The sequence below is a fragment of the Arachis hypogaea genome, chromosome 19 (genome assembly GCF_003086295.3).
Source record: "Arachis hypogaea cultivar Tifrunner chromosome 19, arahy.Tifrunner.gnm2.J5K5, whole genome shotgun sequence".
Classification (NCBI taxonomy): Eukaryota; Viridiplantae; Streptophyta; class Magnoliopsida; order Fabales; family Fabaceae; genus Arachis; species Arachis hypogaea.
Genome location: NC_092054.1, coordinates 153932829 through 153954409, shown reverse-complemented (window position 1 = coordinate 153954409; position 21581 = coordinate 153932829). Strand labels below are relative to the sequence as shown.

Below are 21581 nucleotides of genomic sequence, written 5' to 3'. Positions count from 1 at the left end.
TTGTCGTTTCGGTATACCATATGCTATTATTACTGACAATGGTCGGCAGTTCACCGATCAAAGCTTGGCAGAATTTTTACAGGGCTTCAAAATTAAGCATCACTTTTCATCAGTAGAACACCCGCAATCGAATGGACTTGCGGAGGCAGCCAACAAAGTAATTCTCACAGCACTCAAGAAAAAGCTCGGAGATGCCAAAGGAGAATGGGCAGATCTAATACCAGAGATACTATGGAGTTACAATACCACGAAACAAACAACTACCAATGAAACCCCCTACCGACTTGTCTACGGTGCAGACGCCATGATACCAGTCGAGATTGCCCTCACAACGACCAGATCCGAAGTCATACCATCAACACATAATAACAACATCAGGCAAATAGAGCTGGACACAATAGAAGAGGAGAGGTACAAAGCCGAGTTAAAACACAAAGCAATGCAAAGCATAATAAAGCGAAAGTACAACAAAACGGTCAAACCGAGGTCATTCGGCGAACAAGACCTCGTCCTACGACGAACAGAGGAGGCACGGAGACCACCAGCTCACGGGAAGCTCGCCGCAACATGGGAAGGCCCTTACCGAGTTACTAAAGTACTCGGCAAAGGAGCTTATAAACTTCAAACCATACAGGGCACTGATATCCCCGGAATATGGAATGTATCATCACTAAAAGCTTACTTATCCTGAGTAGATATGGCCAAGGGGAGACACTCTTTTTCCTACTCTCAAGGTTTTTCCCAAAACAGGGTTTTTCTTTGAGAGGTTTTAATGAGGTCCCCCACCCCATATCCCTTCTGTACACTCAATATAAATGAAATCAAATACATTATCTACAAAAAATATCAATCAAAGCATAGCTATGTCATTTATATATTTATAGTCTAAACACTGTCAAATACTATCTTAATGCGCACACATCAAAGCACAACATACAAACCTCTACAGGTAGAGAGCATTCCGAGTCCAAAAGACAGAAATAAATTACAAAAAGCAAAAAGTCAGATAGACATCCTAATCCGCTCCTTTCTCAACCGATACACTTTCATCCTGGTTTTCAGGCAACGTCCCATCATCCATAAGGCGACCTCCACTCACAATCTTTGTTACATCAAGCAAAGTAATATCAACTTCAGGCGCAACAACACCAATCTGAGCCACAGCCCGATCAAAACCTAAGGTAAAGGCAGTCAGCACCTCCTCCTCTAGTTCGGCAACCCTAGCTCTTAACCCTTCTGTCTCAGCAACACTCACATCCAAGTCCTTTTTCAACTTGCTTACCTCGGTTTCCGAAGCCTTCTTAAGAGCTTTAACTTCAGCCCTCAGTTTGTCAATTTTCAAATCCCTCTCTTGCAACGATTCCTTAAGCTTCTTCACAGCAACAACATTATCAGCATCCAATATCGCATCCAGCTCTGAGGTGCGACCAATTGACAACAACCGAGCTCCAATCACCTAAACAAACATCATACCCTTCAGTCTTACAATCACTAAGCAATAAAACACAAATCAAATAACTAACCTGCAAATAACGAGCCACCCCTATCTTCCCAGCCTCATGGATTGTCTTGACATCAGAATCGACCTGGGCAAATTCATCAGCCACGGCCATGAAAGGAAAACCGGCCGACCATATCGAATTACTCGGCCCTTCTTTGTAGCCATGAAGACCAACCTGACTCTGAAAAGCCGCATCAATCTCCTCTGCTGTAAAAACAGCATTATCATCCTTCACAGCAGTTAAATCCACAACTCTCGAGTTCCCCCCACCTCTTTTTCTCTTAAGAGGAATTTCTTGACCAACAGACCCACCCCCTTCCTTCGCCACATTAGTCGACGAACCTTCTTTCTCCTTTTTTCTAGCCTTAGAGACAAAAGCCTTCAAATTGGCAGTAGTCAGGGTCGACGCCTTCTCACCTGACAGAAAGCGAAAATAATCAATAATCTATAAACACACCAAACCACCAGCAAACAAAATATACAAAACAGATACCTAAGTATTCCTCTAACGCTTCCCTATCCCCTTCAAGCTTCAGCAACGCAGGAATAGACAGAAGGTCAGCGGATGACATTGCTGACATAAGAAACCCGAGTATATAGTCCTCACTCTTAACCCTATCCTCACATTCTAAGACCTGACGAGGTTCAGCAGACCAGAATATAGGAAACCTCTCCTCTAATAAAGCATCAAGAAAAAAGGGATAACACTCCTCACCAACTTGAACTTTCACAAACATTTCCTTAAAGTCTTTAAAAGAAGACTTATAGAGGCTGAAAATGGCACGACCGGGGTGACTGCTCAAGTTCACCCAGCCACCCTTCCAAACTCCCTTCGCCTGGAATAGCGAGAAGAAAACGCCCAACGAAGGATAACAATCCAAATACTCCATGAGACACTCGAAAGCTCGAACAAACGCCCATGAATTCGGGTGAAGCTGCGTGGGAGCACAGTTCAACAGCGATAACACACCACACTGGAAATCCGTAAAGGGAAATCGTACACCCAACTCTGTCAACATGCACGTATACACATAGAAATACGACCAATCACCACGCTTCTCACAAACTCTATCATCCCTATCGCACGGTAAAAACCTAACCTTCAACTTATCACTACCCCTCACCCACCTAGTCTCATTCAACTGCGACAGCATCTCCATACTACTAAACACAGAAACCCGAGACCTCACATCACTATCCACCCAACCATAGGGATCATCCTCATCTACAGTAACCCCTTTCTTACCCATAAAAACGAAAAAGAAATGGCAGTACGAAACCAAAGGAAAAAGTGAAAAAAGTTACCTTTCTTACTCATTTTTTGCAAATTGAGGAAAACCAAACCCAAAGGAGCATAGGAGTCTAACAGACAGGAAGTTACTCCGACACAACACCCCACGTAACCCCTCCACTCCTCCATTAACTACAAGCGGCAGCCCCATTTCCCGCCTCAAAAAAAAAAAAAAAAGAAAGAAGAAATAGTATTAACAAAAACCACATGACACCAAGCCCACTTAGCAAAGCCCATAAAGCACACAAGCTGGGCAACAGAAACACGTTGAGCTTGGGGGCTCCCTAGTCAATAAAACCACACTAACAAATCAAAAAACAATACAGGCCGAGGATACAGCAAAAAGCTCAACACGTTCCTCATGCCGAGCTTGGGGGCTGTGTACCTTCCCGATATCCTCGGCCAAACCTTCCCAACATCCCCGGTCAACAGAACGAGAAACAAGTCCATCACGTCACTCGTACCGAGATTCTCGTTCTAACGGAATTGAGAATCTCGACTCTATCAACAAACCCTAACAAGTACCGAGCATTACTCAACTGACACGCTCTATTTAAACAAACGGACTTCAACTCAAGAAGTCAGAAAAACAAGAGAAAAAGACAATCATTGACTCAAAAAGATCACTATTCCCCCTTTTCCCAAAAACTACTCTTTCTCTCTTATTTATTTTTATCCTTTCTGGTTTTAAGCTCATAAGCTGACTTGGGCGTCGGAGTCCTTTTTTGCAGGTTCCACACCAAGGTCGATAGTTCTCAAGACGACGTTTCCGAGTTTTCCACGTGTTGCGGAGCCGACCACACCTCGGAAGCTTACTCTAGATAGAACATTATGTATATAATTATAATTATATAAATTTTAAAATTTAATTTTATTAGTTAGATCTTAATAATTATAGAGACAAATAAATACTCACAAGAGAGAGTTAGAGTTAATTTTTTACCATCTACAAATTATAGAAACAATACAATTTATATGCGGATTATCTGCAGATTGTTACAGGGAAAAACGAGGTTGGATAGGACAAAATCCTGCTACCCGCTAGGGGTGCACATGGGTCAGGTGAAGCCGGATTTGATGTGACCCAAACCCGACCCGAAATATACACCGAGTCTATTTATTAGACCCGAATCTGGCCCTCGACCCGATGAAACCAATACACTTTCGGGCCACAATTATACGGGGTAAAACCAGGTGAAAATCGGACCGTTAACATTACATTACGTTGATACCTTCTTGTAAGCTAGCATGTAAAAATATCCAAATTTCCAAGACTCCAACTATTATTTAACATGGTAAAATTCACTTAGAAAAATATAACAAGAATCAACCTTTCTTCAAAATTAAAGTATAACCACAATCAATACTAAAGCATAACCACAATCAATACTAATATTGTCTAATAATACCAAATATTTAAATCAATACAAATAACACAATATTATGCATTAGTCTAAAGTCTTATACATTCCAAACATAAAACATTAACTTATAGTCTTATAATGACTAATAACACAAAATATTAAGATTTACAATACTTAAATTCCACATAAGAATAGTCATGATCCATCACTAGTAACACAAAATATTAATTGTATATGGTGACCGGGCCACTGGGCCGACTTCGGGTGACCCGAGCTATGGCCCAGACCCGACTCGAAATAATGATAGGGTCTATTTTTGAGACCTTTACCCGACCCTAAACCCGATGAAATCACACAAAATTAGCTCATAAAGTGTTTGAGACCGGACCGAACCTTCGAACCAAACCGGATCATGTGCACTCCTACTACCGACCCGATTATCACCGCTTTTCAGGAGCGCGAATGGTCTCAGATAGTCTATGTTGATCATTTAGACAGAAAATATCACATTCTTATTTTATATTTTATATATAATTGTCATTTTCAACGTACATAATGGATGGTGCTTAGACATCGCGTAAACACGCAACAATAATCGATGTTCAGCCAATGAATAAAGACAGACAACTATATAAGCGTCACAATCTACTTCCACATAATTCCCCAATTACACGAGTACCTCGTGACACTATACATCCTTTATAAATTATAATATTTGTATCATTAATACTGAAATATATATATATAAGAAGTATTAAATTAAATATTTTCATAGCTAGTTAAACTATAAAATATTAAAAATAAATATAACTTATGCTGCTAATGGGTCGCCTACTTAAAGATATAAACTAACAAGTACCGAAGTAAAAAGAAAAGACTTGATGGATAACGTAACTACTGACTAAACGTTTCCGATATGCTTAATCTATCATGAAGCGATCAGAAAATATGAAGAAAAACTGTACATGTCATCAATGTAAAATTTTAAAAAATAAATGGGAAATATTAACCCCCAGCTAGCTTTAATTTGTGCTTATAATGCTAAGCTATATGATGAGCATGTTATGGACATCATCGATAAACAATAATAAAATTGATGATGTTTGTTAATTGTCAGTGATGACCTCTTCTAAGAACAGACAGAAATCCTCCCGTTTTATCCTTGCGCCGCTCCTCTCCTTCATCCCCAACCTTGTTTCACATACAACCAAAGTGTAAGAATTACGGTAATACGATATCATCAGAGAATATAGGGGGTTATTAAAGACAAAATAGAAATGAAAATTTACTAAATGATTGAGTATTCCTAATGCTTTAAGAAAATAGAAATTAACCAAATAAAGCAAGCTAGTTATACCTCCTTAGCTAACTGCTGCAAGATCTCAATGATTTCTGCAAAATCGGGTCTCAATGTAGGATCTTGCTGCCAAGACCTCTCAAGAAGCTCAACAAAATTTGGATGTGTGTTCTTGGGGATGGTTGGTCGTAAACCCTGAAATTCATCCAAAGTTTCCGTAAAAGATAATAGTATAATTTACTATTTCTATACATTAAATATGAAAACACTGATAATTTTAACCATTTAATATTTAAAATAACATATCCATACAAAATAAGTCTCGGTTGACATAATTATCTAACCATCAGGTGTTGATTTCATTTGAGTAATTATTTTCTTTCTAAATATACCCTTTTTTTTTTCGTGTTTTTTAACACCATCTACCTATCTGAAAGGTTGGATAATTTTGTCAATCGAAACCTATCTAAATTGTAGACTGTTAAAATTGTTAGCATTCTACTCTTTTGTGAGTAAAAATGGTAATCATATATTAATAATATAAAGCCACCTAGGGAATTTTATCTTTTGACAGGTAGTTTAACTTTAGCTAAGCAAATTACCTTTTGAACCACTCCTATTGCTGCTTGTAGAGGCGTCAAATATTCGTAGGGAAGCTAACAAGAAAAGAAAAATAAAAAGTAAATAAAAAAAATACAAATTTATATGAGGAGCAATAACCTAAAAGTTATAAGGTTGAAGAAATAAGAAATACCTTTCCAGTAAGCAACTCCCATAAAACAATTCCAAAACTAAATACATCAGCCTTGTGATCGTACGGCTTGTGTTCTATAACCTTCAATGCAAAGGAGGAGTCAAGGTAAGAGAAGTTTTTGGCAAGATGGATAATATCTTCCATTTAATTACCAAAAGAAATTTTTAAAAAGAAATGAAATCGATACAACATATTAGTTGCTAGTTAGAATTTAGAACTGTCCAATCAGAGTCTGATCCCTGAAATTATCCTTTTCGATCTTAGACTCATTATACAGCAAAGTCAAGTTACAGTAATACAGGATTATACATATATTTGACAAAGGAATTAGGACTATAATTTTACATTCTTAATTAAAGAAAATTTTCTACCAATAACTCGATGACGATGGTTATTTTAAAGTATAATGCTTCGGCATCCTTTTCCTATCATGCCAAAAACATCAAGAAAATTTAACTATACAAAAATGTTGGCAGTGTATAACTTTGTAGAAAGATGGTAACATAAATTCTTTTATTTTTTTCTTGGATCACAGATGGTAACATAAATTCAAACCAAAAACAGTGTTACAATGAGATTCATATATGTAGTTTCTTTTTTTTTTTTTGGGTCGAATGCATTTATGTAGGCTTCGTTTTTGGTCAAGAATACATTTATCTAATAACCAATTATGAGATACAAATTAAAAACCCATCAGCAGCATAACATCTTTTTTTCTGGAATAGAGAACAATAAAACTTTACAAGTAAACAAATAATAGTTGAAAAGGCTAATACTTCGCCACCCAAAAAAATAAAAGCCCAATAAGATCCTGCAAACTACATCTACATGAACCTAATAATATTATGATGAAATATTAAAATAAAGTACTATGAGGAAATTATCTTACTTCTGGAGCCATCCACCGATACGTTCCAGTTTCTGCTGTCATAACTCCTGACTGAGCTTTAACTCTAGCAACCCCAAAATCAGCAACTTTTACAATCTGCAATGCAATATCTATGTGACTTACACTTCTGTATGCCAACCCTATATTAGGCGAAAGTCAAGGTCTAACATGAGAAAGAGCAGAAAAAGAGATTCTTGTATAAACACCCGTCTAAAACTCACATTAAAAGTGGGTTCATTTAACTTTATTTAAGATAAATTTACTTGTACAACTTCACTGACTATTTTTACGAATGTGTCTAAATATGTAATACTAGACTTATGTTCATCCAAGAATCTTTCTTGTTGAAAAGCCAATGGAATAGAATTAAGAACAACACACACAAAAAGCAGGTTGAAGGAAACACCGTACACCATTTTCATCCATCAAAAGATTGGCAGCTTTCAAATCTCTATGGATTATCTCATGCTGGTGCAAGTAGTTCATTCCTTTAGCAACATCAATTGCAACTTTGAGCAAGGTAGGAAATTTAAAACTACCCTTCCGCTTATGTAAGTAGTCATACACACTACCACCGGACATAAATTCTGAAATTTGAGGAAGAAACAACAGTGAGTATGGTTGACAATTACTAAAAATATAAATGACATTACATCTAATCAATTATTCCGCAGAAAAATAGAATTCATTAGATTTCACCTGTAACTATGCATAAGCGTGGGGGCTTGGTACAAGCTCCTATAAATTGTACAACATTTTTGTGTCGAACCTTTCTGCAAGTAGCAGCAGAGAGTATAATACGTACATAAGCCATTTGGTTAAATAAACAACAGAAAACTATAATGGTCGAGAGTTTCACATCTTCTGTCCCCAAACACCAAGTAAATAGAGAATAAGCCAAAGGTAATAACTAACTTTTAGAACTTCCATATGGAGGGTACACAAGTTAATTGTAACATTCATTTTGGTAAAATTCCTCTTATTATTTGCATTGACTTTCTTGTTTTTCACCCAATTTTACCAGGGAAAAAAAAAACACTGATCCTAAGCACATTCGGTCACCAAACAGTCAAAATGAAAGGCAGAAATCCAGTAATGGAATTGTCACAAACTTCACATCTAAAGGTGGTGAATTATAATCATGGGACAAAAGAATTATACTATCATAATTTTGGAAATGCGCAGCAGATGTACCCAACTTTAATGAGAAAATGGAAAGGGAGTGTTCTATTAACAGGTGTCTTCATAATAGTTATCACGGGTTCAAAACAAAAAGTATCAGAGACAGAAGAATTCTAAAGTTTTCAATCATAGAATGATATATGAGGAGACAAATTTTTTTTAAACCTCTACTTTCTACACAGTAATTTTCTAGGACAACTAAATTTTCATGATCGAGTTTGGGCATGCAAAAAGACTCTCAATGAAACAGTAGATAGACTTCAGATGATCAGAATGAACAAATTTAATGGAGCAAACCTCATGATGTACACTTCCTGCACAAACTCTCTCTGCAAATCTGAATTTACATGCTCAGGCTTGAGAATTTTAATGGCTACTTCCTGGCTACAATATATACCTTTAAATCTGGTTTAATAGTAGAGCTGATTAGATGAAATTGAAACCATAGCAACACCTAGTGAGAACTGAGAATATCTACATCTGAACTATTAAAAAAAGGAAATCCATAATTTATGTACTCACAGTTCACCATATGACCCAGACGCAATTTGAGTTCCAATTTTCAAATGCTTGGGATCTATCTCCCAAACATCTGTCCCATCGTTAGGTATATTCAACTGATCAGATTCACTTTTCATCCTTGCTTCTTCATCTTCGCCAACAGAAGATACTGATTGCCTACTCGACGTTGACCTCCTCTGAAAGCAGTGATCAGGCAAAACTTCAATTAATAAAATTAGTGAAATTGACTGTAGCAGTCATTTATATACATAATTACGTGCCACGTTTACCTCAATCTTTATGACCTCTTTTTCCAACGCTGTTTTAAGCTTCTCTGTTTCCTATTAAAATACAAATTCATCAAGCAAAGTTGTATGAATATAAGTATATAATCTCTAGTAATCTAAACCAGTAACAACATGAATGAGTGATAGCATATAGAATCACACAATAAAGTATTAGAGATTACAGAATATGAAAGATGCTGCTTTGAGCTACTATGGTTGCTGGAACAACGTTTAGATGAAATTGGATTGGAATATTATGCCTTTCAAAATAAATACATTGATCAACAACAATAAAGTTCAGAAAATTTTGCTCATTTTTTAATGCACAAGTTCACCCAAGAAATTGATGTAAATTATTATCTAGATACATACATCATAGGGCCATCCATCAACAACAAACACATCTAACGAGTAGCCATCAGTTGTGGAAAAGGCATGGGCCTCTTGGATGTTCAGTCCAATCTCAGCAAGCAAAGCAGTTAACTGCAGAGGGAACCAGACTTGTGAGGTACTCTCATTGTCATGCAGGTTCTAACTTTATCTTAATTAACTGAGTAGGAATTTATATGCATATATGAACGGGGATGTTTGAATAGTAAAGTTCTTATTTACCTGACTGAGAAGCTTTGGTTTGTCATCAGTTGAGAAGGTGATTTCATGCATGGGCCTACATCATTTTGGATGACACAGATGTTCAATATATCAAATAAATAAACTCATTCAAAATTCAATCTAAGGACTAGAAACTTCATAAATCATCTGAATTTTATAGATGCTCTTTTACACATCATACGATTTACCCAGGCATCTTTGGTTGATAATTCTTAAAATTGTATTGTAAATGATTTCCAACGGAAAAAAAAAAATGCAAGCGTCATTACCAGACTAGCACACAAATTAAAATTTACCGTGAATTGTAAAGAAAAACATATGTGACCTATATTCTAAGTCATGGTTCAAATAAAATTTCCAAGCTTAGGCCTAGAAAAAAATTGCAATAGAAAGTTTACCGTGAATATTGTGCACTGGCATGTACAGAATGTTCCTCATCCATTTCTTCAAGAGCCAGTGCTTCAAGATTAGGAGAAGAACCAAAAGCAGGAGGTGGATGTATACTAAAAACAAAATAATTAAAAAAAATAAGGCTGCTGATCACAGGCATCGAACCAAAATAAATAGAATAATCAAGAGTACTGAAGAGGATAGCAAAAAGTATAGCAAAATTTTATGAAATCCCAAAAACGAAATGATGAAATAATACCTCTGTCTGCTAGAGTACTTTGGGGAGCTTTGATCTGATTCATTTTCAATTGCATCCGACTGGACAGTATAAGCTGAGTTTGCATCAGTTACAGGCGGAACCTGCACCAAGATTCCAGTCCCCAAATGATAATACCTTATGGAATGAGATGATTGGAACAAATAATACCACTCAAAATATAAAAAAAAAAAATGAGACTCAAGGCATGAACACAATTGAATAAAACGAAAAAGGTACAATATTTACAAATTCAGAGTTATGAACATTACATCTTAATAGCTTGGCAAGAAATAATCCTTAGGCAAGTCAACCTGAGAAGTAGACTAGCTTGCAGGGAAAAAAAAAACATTCAAAGGAAGAGGCTGACACATTTATGGCTTGAAACAAAGGTCAACAATGCTACATGGATACATGTTGAAATTCAAAGTGAGCCAACATATAAGTGGCAATAAGCTAATGGCAACTAAAACCGTTAACCATGTATGGCCCATAAGTTAAAATTGGAAGCATTTGCAGTTTGAAGCACAAACTTATTCATGATGATGAATTGAATATTCTACATATGAAATCATCATTTCTTTTACTTTTTCTCTTCTGCTTTCAGCTTTACACGCTCTGACCAGTATGCCTAATACCGAAAGTAATCAAGTCAACTTCAAATCACATATAAATCTGAAACGCATCTGGATGTGACTATCCAAACAGTCCTTTCCTAATTTTACACAGGAGAGCTCACAGGATCAAACTCTAACAAAGCATTATAATGGGAACCTGAATATGATTTCTATAACATACATGCTTCACCCAAACTATACCAGCATCAAATCTTATAAAAGAATATAGCATGATCAAACCATGACTATATACCAAACTGTTTCGGTGCTGCATGTGAGCCAAGAAATTCATCAGACAGACAAAGGCTAAAAACTGATTCACATGCAATGCCTGACTCTAAACTAAATAACACCACTAAAGCGTGAATTCATGAGGAAAAATGAAGAACAAAGCTGAGAGTAACAGAGTTGAGCTAAACCTGTACTAAGCGAACTTCAATTGCAGGCCTATTAACAGGATCGTGAGCCAAATGCAGCAATCTCTTGTGCATAAGAACATCCGCGGCTCTCTCAATATTCACATCCAGCGCGTACCTGCATTCAACACCACGCATCTCCTCGTCAAATCGCAGACCTAATCAACAATATCACATTAAGAAAACGACAAAAACACCAGAATTTAAGTAAGCCACGGGTTTATCCTCCGTACACAAGGATTTATTCAAACATAGCAACAAATAAAAATCGAAATGAAATCATCAACAGTTAATTCCGCTGAAATCAATCTACTGCCAAAACCTCAGATACACAGTAAGAGCGAAATAAGATTCAGATTAAACGACGAAGAATCATGCGTATATATGAACATGAATAAACGTGACGACGTTGAGAGAGAGAGAGAGAGAGAGAGAGAGAGAGAGGATGGAGAACCGTGCGGGGAGGCGGTTGAAGTGGTTCCAGAGCTGATCGTCGAAGCCAGGCTGCATAGCTTCGGAGACGCCGGAATCCTTGAGGCGGCGAAGGACCTCATTGTAGACTTCGAGCCTCTGGCGCTGCTGGCGGGTGTGCGCCGGCGAGGAGGAGGTGGAGGCAGTGGACGGAGCGGGAGGAACGTGGTGGTTCAATCCCGTGTCGGTGGCGGTGGCTGTGGCGCAGGTATCGTTGTCGTGCATCGCCACCATCAGCATCGAAGGCAACACAAAATGTCGATGATGCGCTTATTGGCCGTTTCACGTGAACGAGTGAATGAACGACACTCTTTCTATCTCGACCTCGCTTTATCATTTACATTTACATATACATTTACATTTATTTATATTTCTCTATAAATATAATTAATTAATTCATTAATAATAATAATGGGATTTTTATACTAATATTAGGGGTGTTCAAATTCAATCGGATCCAAATTAAACCGCTCATCCAATCCAAACCAAAAACCGATTAAAACCTCACTAATTCGAATTTGATTGGATTCTACTTTTTACAAACCGTTGGATCGGATCGGATTTCGGATCTACTTTTCATAACCGATCTAATCCAATCCAAACCGCATAATGCGCTATAATATTATTATTTTATTATTATATTTACAATTATCCTTATAACATATTCAATTTTTTATAGATTTTTATATTATTCATGTATTATTATTATTTAATAAATATTTTATGTTCAAAATGTTATTTATTTATTTATTTTAATTAACCTATAATTTTATTTATATCGTTATGTTATCGTTGACTTTTTATAATATTATTGAGATTTATTTTATCATTATTGATTATTTAAAATTTGATATTTTGAGACTTGTTATGTATATTTAATTTTCTTAATTTTTAATTTATAAATCGCAAATTCAATCCAATCAAAACTGCTTAAAATTGAATCGGATAGGATTGAATTTTTTTTTAAAGCATCCAATTTAAACCCCACCGCGAACACCCTAACTAATATCCTCAATGAACTTCATTAGTATTATTACATAATATATACAGTTTTATAAATAGCAGTTGGCAGCACATTATGCTTATGTAATAAATTATACGCAGATCTCAAAAGTATAACAGATTCAACTTAAAATAGAAAATAAACATTGAAACCATTTTCCTTTTTTAAAATATCTCTTGTATTTTTGGTGTTTTTTTTTATGTATTTTGTTTTTGGAAAACTTGGTAATTAAGAAAATATTTGTGGACGGTGACGGGAATAATCATATATCTCTTTTGAGTGTATTTTTATTCTAAAACTAAATATAACATATTTAACATAATTTTAATACAATATCATATACAAAATTATTTGTGTTTACAATCATTTAAAAGATATTTTATGGTTTTAAAATAATAGGAAATCAAACAATAATTTTTGTCAAAAATAATATATAATTCATATTGATATGTATATTTTTATACTAGTAGTATATACGATTTTTTCACTTGAAAAAATATATATAATCTAATCCAATTGGTCTTAATTAGCACTCATTTAATGTCTATGTGCAAAATTCAAATTAGAATTGCACTATCGTTTTTTTGACCAAATAATTTATAATTTTACTTAGGCTCGTTTGGGAAGGTTTAAAAGTAACTTTTTATAACTTTTGACTTATGAAAAGTAATAGTATTAATGTCAGATATAATTTTCAAAATCAAATTGCAACTTATTAAGAAGTTATTTAGGAGTTTATACAGAAGTTAAAAAAAATGACTTTTCTCATAATACTTCTACTTTTTATCATATTTCTATAAAATAAACACTTTTAAAACTAAAAATCTAAATATAAAATAATTTATTTATAAGCTACTTTTAATATAATTATTTATTATTTAAGTTATTTTTTAAAAAAAAACTTAATTAAATTATTTTTCCAAACTGGACCTTAAATGTGTAACGTTTGTTTCTTAGGTAAATTATCATGTGTAACTATGGATTAGTCTTTGGGAAAACTATGGATTGGATGAACTTCTTTGTGTTACTATTTTTCTTTTTTCCTTATTTTTTAGTACGTTATTGGTAATAAACTAATAATGAACTTTAGATCAAATTTGTCATACACATTATTGAAACTCCTTCCTACTATATCTATCTCACCTATTTTCCTTCTCTATTTTGGTCACTATCCATAAAAATATATATACCTAACTTTTTTATTTATTTATATATATTGTATAACACGTGCTTGAAGAATTGTATCTTGTATTTACAATATAACTAATAACTTTATTTGTTATCCATGCGGACTAAAAAATAATACGTGCCTAACCAATAAATTATTGCACACAAAAAGCGAAAAAAAAAGTCTAGAAAATCAGCAATTTTATTAAATTTTGGCCAGCATATAACCAACAAAAAAAAATAAACTATTGAATGAATTCTCACACCATTAAAATTATCATTGATAACTATTTAATGACTACAAATGATAAAAGTTGCTAGCCCTAACATTCCTCGCAGCGAAATTCAAATTCGACATTATATAACCAATGCGGTGGCAGAATGGTTAACACGAAAATGAGCTTTAATTGATAGCAAAAATCACGTATGGGGCCAGATATGATTCATTATTCATTTCTTGACCATCTATCTAGGGATATATTATATATAGCAGGTCTCCCCCAGATGTAACATAATTATTGATCCTTGTCTTCTTTCCTTTTATTACCATTGCATCACCATAACTTGCTTATTAGGATCATTCTCATATTCTTAATTTGGGTAAATATTGTTGATTTTTTTTATGCAATATATACAGGGACATAAAAGGATACCGCAAGTCCATGTGATGCGATGGGGTTGCACTTTGTGGTACCTTATTATTATTGTTGTTTAAAACTTTATGATATAGGAGATACTCTCGTAACAATATTTTTATATGAAAATGAGATTGTTATAAATTTATGTAAAATTTACATTATACAAAAAAATTATTAAAAGTTTAAAATATGTTTGAAAAATATAAGTTAAATATATAGTTAAAATAATAGTGATTATTATTACTTATTTAAATGACCTAAAATTATTGAATATATAAGTTTGTGATTAAGAATACTAAAAGGTAAAAAAAGAATTGTATCAATGTAAAGTAAAAGATACATATGTTAATTAATTAATAAATGTAACATTATTTTCTTTATATATGGTGAGTACTCCATTTGGAATAATCGGGATGCGACCCAACGAGCATGACCACCACGCACCTGCCCAATAAAAAATTCTGGGATCCCACAATACTCAGTGCTATAAGCCTATAAACATTCTTTATTTTTTTTAGGTAAATGCTACGGTCTATCACTTTGTATTTAAGTTACTAAAAAAATAAATAAATAATATTTAATAAATTTTATATAATTTATTTTTTATTTTAAATATTTTATTTTTTATTTAAAAAAAATTAAATAATTTAAACACCATAAAATTTACCTTATTTTTAACTGTGACAAACCAAGAAGAGAGAAAAATTATAAAATTATGAGTTAATATTTAAAATAATTTCTTATAATTTAATCTTAATATTATTTTAAATTTAAAATTATTTTAATTTTGCTTTTGAATTTAATAATAGTTATTTTTGAGATATTTTTGTGACCGAATAATGATATAATAATTAGACAGAAAATACGCTAAAAATTACGCTGTATTGGTAAAATATGGCCATTTTATTTTTAACATTCAAACATAATAGAAATAACGTTTTTTTATGGTATTTTAAGGATTTTAACTTCAACATATTTAAACTCTTCAAAATATGTTTTTGAGGAATGCTAGGAATAGGAGCCAGTAATTTTAGTGTTTTGTAATTATTAATTGGTCATTAATAGTATTTTTAATATTGTGAGATTATATCTAATGATAGGAGATCACTTACTTTTATTTTAATGGTTAAAACTTAAGTGTTGACTAAAAAATATAAAAATTACTGGTCCCTAGACTTTTCCTATGTTTTTTGTGTTCTATTTAGATGTAAAAGATAAAATAACAAACGTTTTATTAATCCAGCATGATTTTAGTGTGGTCTCTGTCTAATCACATCATTATTTTGTTATCAAAAAATATTTTATATACAACTGCTGCTAAATTTAGAGATAAATTTAAGACGATTTTAAATTCAAAGACTATACTAAAGTTTGACTGCAAATTTATGGACGATCATTATTATTAAATTTAAAGACAAATTTGAGATGATTTTAAATTTAAAAACAACACTGAAATTTGACTATAAATTCAGATACTATTTTAAATATTAACTCTATAACTATTATTATTATTAGACACAGCCATAACATATAGTTGAAAAATGAAAAGGGGGTGAAGTGGCATATTCTGGTGTCCATTCATTTGGATAAGTTCGCCATACGCCCATGCATGTCAACTGTGTCATTGTCTAATAAGGTTTTTTTCTTTTAAGATTTTAAAATTAGTATTTTTATCTTCGTAGACATTGCACATGTTACTTTATTTTCATCAATATTTATTCCCAAAAAAAATGTTGACTTTGGTTCAAACATTTATTAGTTTGGATTACTATATATAAGAATTTTTTTTATGCAGATCAAAACATTTCAAAAATAGTTTATTTCAGTGTCTGGAAAAATCTATTACCCTAAAATTTCATTTTTAAACAATTAACTAATATTTGTTATAATAAACTTAATTAGGAGAAAGATTAATGAGTTATTTAATTTATTTTTGTTTTTGTTTATATATTGTAAAATAAATAGTAAAAATAAGAAAGTAAACCAAGATACTCCCTCCCTTAGTAAGCACCTCTTTCATTTTCAAAATAAGAAAGTAATTGATAATCATATTAGCGTTGGAGAATTAATGTGGTCAATGAAAATGTGCTTATTCTGGGAAACTGTTTACGGAGTTACCTAAAAGGGAGTTTCCTAAAACAGATAATAGTGTGTTAATCAATGACCAACAAGGATTACGAGTGGAGATCCACTTATAAACAATATTATCAGATATTCAGATCAGATTGACAACTAATGAGATAAGATTTTATATGGTCAAGTAGATTATTATTAAATTAGTTAGGGGATTAAGACTAAGTAGAATTATTTTAGAGTAATCACATGGGATGAGGAAATTCGGCATCGCAAATGCACCGGCTAAACACGTGGATTTAATTTAATATATACTATTTTTGGTAGAGAAGATTAATGTTACCTAATTAAAAAAATTAATAAATAGCTATTTTGGATTAGATAAAATTTTAAAATAATTACATAACCATCATTAATTCTTTTCAAGACAGGACAAGAAGATAAAGTTCTGAAAGAAATAGAAATGGTGGTGGCCTGGTGAATGAAATAATAAACACCCTCTTAATTTTTTCGAACGACAAATTAATTTTTGTCTAAAAAAAATTTGATCCTTAATAAAATTATTTTAGAATAAAATATTTTTTGTTAAAAAATCATTAAATAATAATAAAAAATAATATTATGAAATTTTATTTATAATTTATGAGAGTTTTAAATTCTATAAAATTCTTTTGTACAACAGAATCAATTATTATTATTATTATTAGTGTTATAATTTCTATTTCTACTATTTTAATTATGTAATTATATTTTAGGGGCACTCTATTATACAGATTGAGTGATATAGAGAGAGAAACTAAATTCCTTTTATAGTCATTTTTTATTATTTTATTATTATTCAAAGTGTGAGTCCTACCTTTTTCAATCTCTCTTTTATCCCATAAAAAAAAATCTGTAAACTTATATTTTTACCATATAATTCACCTATATTTTATTATTGTTATTATCTCCTATCATTATCAACATTGATAGCAATCTATCAACAATATCACTTTTTTATTTTTTCATATTTTGAGCAATGTTTTATTTTTTTGAAAGGTTTGATATTGTTATTACTTTTTCTTCCTATGATATTATTTTTGGTAATTTGTAGAATTTAAGATTTTCATAAAATTAATTTTTAATTTATTACTATTTAACGAATTTTTTAACAAAAAAATTATATTATCTTAAAATAAATTTGTTAAAAAATAAATATATTTTTTAATTAAAAAGTTTTTAAAAAATATATAAATTATAATATTTTAAATAAATTTATTTTATTTTTTTAATTATTTTATTTTTATTTTTAAAATTTTATTAAATATACTAAAAAATAAAATAATATTAAAAAATTAATAATTTAATAACATCCAAAGAAACTCTACATTAGCCAAGGGATTAATTAGGAGTAATCACATGAGATGGGGAAACTCGGCATCGCAAATACACGGGCCAAATACGTGGATTATTTTAATTTTTTATTTTGAAAAGGATAAACATTCAATTCGATTTTTATCCATTTCTACAAAAGACAAAATGATGTTTGTCTAAAAAAATGGATACTTTAACCCTCAAATTTTTTATTTTGAGGTAATACGATTTTTCTGATAAAAAATTTTTAAATAATAATAAAAGTTAGTTTAGACTTTTTATTTTTATAAATTAAATAAATATAATAATTACTAAATAAATAATTTAAAAAATATTTATCGAAATAAATACATCTTTCTTATCTTAAATTATATTTCAAATTTATATGTACTCCCATGCAACAAATAAAATTGATATGTACTTAGTCGCATACATCTGTCTTATCTCGTTTACACTGTAAACGAGATACATACAAAATTATCTCATTTACAGATAAACGAGATAAGAGAGAGGTATTTATTTCGATAAATATTTTTTAAATTATTTATTTTGATAATTATTACATTTATAAAAATCCTAAAAATTATGGACTGATTTTATTTATCAAATAAAAAAAAGAAAATAAAAAATAGACAAATGATGTTAAAAAAACCTCTGTAGAATAGTTACGAATTTCGCATAAAACCTTTATTTGAATTTTGACCCATAAATAAAGTTGTTAATGATTTGTGCGATCTACCAACTAATCTTAGAAAGGTTAATTTGATTACTCATTTATTTGACATTGATTAGTTTGAAGTGGCCCCAAGATAAAAGAGATGACAAGGAAGCATGTGAGGTGGCAACGTGACCCTTGGAGGTCACGAAAGGACGTATAATTGTATAAATATACGTATATAGTAGTATTATACACCGTATCCGGTATCGCTCCATGTGTTAGTGTTATGAAGAGTAGAAGAGGATGAAGTGATGAACATTGACTCATTGACAGCGAAGCGGCGAGTGGCAGCCGCTGAAGCTTACTCAGCTCCACGCACACACCACGCGCTCACGCGCGCACCCTTTTTCGTGGAACTTTGAATTCGAACTTTCAGGTAGAAAGCAGAAACCCCTGAAACTAACTAACTGAAAGTGTGTGCTCGGGTCAAAATGGTCATTGCCCAAAACCTAACTTTTACTTATTTAGTTATTTATTTATTTAGTCCATTGACCATTTACTAGTATGAGTAATTATTTATTTACACAAATTCTTGAGGATAACATATTTTAGTAATTTTGACAAACAATTCATTTAGTATAAATATTAAATTATTTTTAACAAATAAATTTTATTTATTTGTGTGTATATTTTTTTATAAATAAAAATTATATTAATTATTGTATATAAATTTTGACAATACAGTATATATTATGTATTTTATATATATAATTTTTTATAAATATAAATATAAATTATTATTAACTAAGCGTTAATAAAAAATATCATATTTATAAATCATGTAACATTGTTATTATTTAAAATATAAAAATAATTTTTTAATTATAATGAATATATAATTTTACTATGTTTTTAACGATTATTATTGTTCTTGTAATTTTTATCAAGAAAATTCTAATGTAATTTATTTTCAAAAAAGAAATAAGTGTGCAAATTTGGGGAGAAAATATCCGGGGAAGGTGATGGAACATTAGGGCAACGTGTACAGTGAAGAGTGTAGTGGACTAGTGGTTATAGTAGGCATAGACCAATGGACCATGTGTGTCACTAAAACTCAGTTTTACGCATAAATCATAGTAATAACTAATAAGAATGAGACAATCACATGTGGTAAGTAATTTAGTTTATTAATCTAGTGGTTTTTTTATTTGTTTTTGGTGAAAATTAAATGTGAGAAACCTCTTTAATACTGAGCTAATAATAATTTATATTTATATTTATAAAAATTTGTACACATAAAATATATAATTTATATTATATTTATTAAAATTTATATATAATAATTAATATAATTTGTATTTATGAAAAATTATACACACAAATAAATAGAATTTATTTGTTAAAAAATAATTAGTGTATATTCTTGCACAGGATAAAACATCAAAATATATAAAATTCTTTATTAAAAAATTTTACCAAAAATATATATAGAAATTATTATTATAAATATTTTATAAAGTTATAATTAAAACTAAATTTTAACGATTTTCAATGTTAACAACATTAAAAGTAATTAATATTCTTCTCAATTAATTTGAGTTAGTTGAGTGATTATTTCATTCGTTCGTTTAAGTAAATAATGGAGGTTCGAATTCTGTCTTGTGTGTAGCAATCTATTATTTAGCGGCAGACTCTTAAATAGAACTCCAATCTGCAGTAGATTAATTATAGCCTGTCGAATAAAAAAATATTATGAAAAAATTTTATTTGTCTTCAAGGTCTATCGAATTGAAAAATATCGTAAAAAAATAGTATTTGTCTCTAAAGTATAACAATTACTATCGATAGCAATACTTATGGAGATTTGTTTTTGTTAAAATTTATCTAGGACAATTTTATTTGCTGGTATCATATTCGTTCGTAAAATCAAAGCAATATGATCAACGGTTTTTACCTATTAAAATTTCACATGTTGTGACATAATTTCTAAGCCTCCAAACTTGTAGATTTATGTCATTACAAAAACTATTAGATTAGTTATTATTATTTAGTAACATCACTCCAACACTATCCTTGAATATTAGTTTGTGTGAAGAGAAATTATAACAATTTTTATTATTCAATAATTTATTCTATTGAAAAAAAAAATTATTATCAGCTAGATTGATAAAAAAAATTTTAATTTCTTACACCATTTTATTTAACAATAATTGTCATTAAAAAATAAATGACTATGCTATTTTACAATATGATGTACAAACATATTTTTTATTTTGAAATTAACTCTAGTTAGTGACATAAGCTTTAAAATATTTTTTTTTATTTTTTTTACTCAAATTTAAATTTGAATTAAAATTGATATTTTTTTTTACTAAAGATATAGAGACTCGAATTCGCGATCTCTTAATTGAGTATAGAGAGACTATGCCATTTGAGTTATAACTCATTGGCTTAAATTCAAATTGATTAATAACTCATCTTTCCTTTCATTTAATAACAAAACAAAAATTAGTTAGATACAAAATAATAAATATTCAGTATTTAATGATTTCAATCATTTAAATTTTAATTACCAAGAATTAAATTAAAAATTATTTATAACTTAATAATCGATAATATATATATTGGTACGTAAATAATAATATCTAATTTATTTATTTTTTTGACAGGACTAATGTATAATTTATTGAGGGTTGATTTATTCCAGACGCGGCCTTCTCATTGGTAGACGATGGCACACACTGTTGGGTTGCCTTATGCCCAACCCGAACTCCCAGTTCTTTGGAACCTCGTGAAAGCTGAGGGTTGGGCCTTTGGTAGCCATCCAAACCAGAACAGGTTTGATTGAAACTTTGGGCTTT

General features: G+C 31.2%; 2 protein-coding genes across 5 annotated transcripts; both read right to left on the bottom strand.

Annotated features, from left to right (window-relative positions):
* Positions 1–846: 846 nt before the first annotated feature.
* On the bottom strand, positions 847–2978 carry LOC140182483 (uncharacterized). Its single transcript, XM_072228949.1, has 2 exons — positions 1524–2978; positions 847–1456 (listed from the first exon to the last, which is right to left on the bottom strand). Exons 1-2 carry the CDS (start codon positions 1611–1613, stop codon positions 1016–1018), a joined length of 531 nt encoding a protein of 176 aa, XP_072085050.1. The 5' UTR covers positions 1614–2978; the 3' UTR covers positions 847–1015.
* A 2042-nt stretch (positions 2979–5020) lies between these two features.
* Positions 5021–12181, bottom strand: LOC112776520 (serine/threonine-protein kinase STY46). 4 transcript variants are annotated; one of them, XM_025820712.2, is made up of 16 exons: positions 11812–12181; positions 11361–11475; positions 10328–10428; positions 10077–10181; positions 9679–9733; positions 9439–9549; positions 9070–9120; positions 8801–8976; positions 8576–8683; positions 7796–7869; positions 7508–7683; positions 7097–7192; positions 6208–6288; positions 6056–6109; positions 5514–5648; positions 5021–5347 (listed from the first exon to the last, which is right to left on the bottom strand). In XM_025820712.2, the coding sequence occupies exons 1-16, from the start codon at positions 12066–12068 to the stop codon at positions 5270–5272; spliced, it is 1773 nt and encodes a 590-aa protein (XP_025676497.1). In that variant the 5' UTR covers positions 12069–12181; the 3' UTR covers positions 5021–5269. The 4 variants fall into 4 exon arrangements, with proteins under 4 accessions (XP_025676497.1, XP_072085048.1, XP_025676498.1 ...); XM_072228947.1 differs by having other exon boundaries at positions 7097–7236; positions 7510–7683; XM_025820713.3 differs by having other exon boundaries at positions 11361–11515; positions 11812–12155.
* Positions 12182–21581: the final 9400 nt, after the last annotated feature.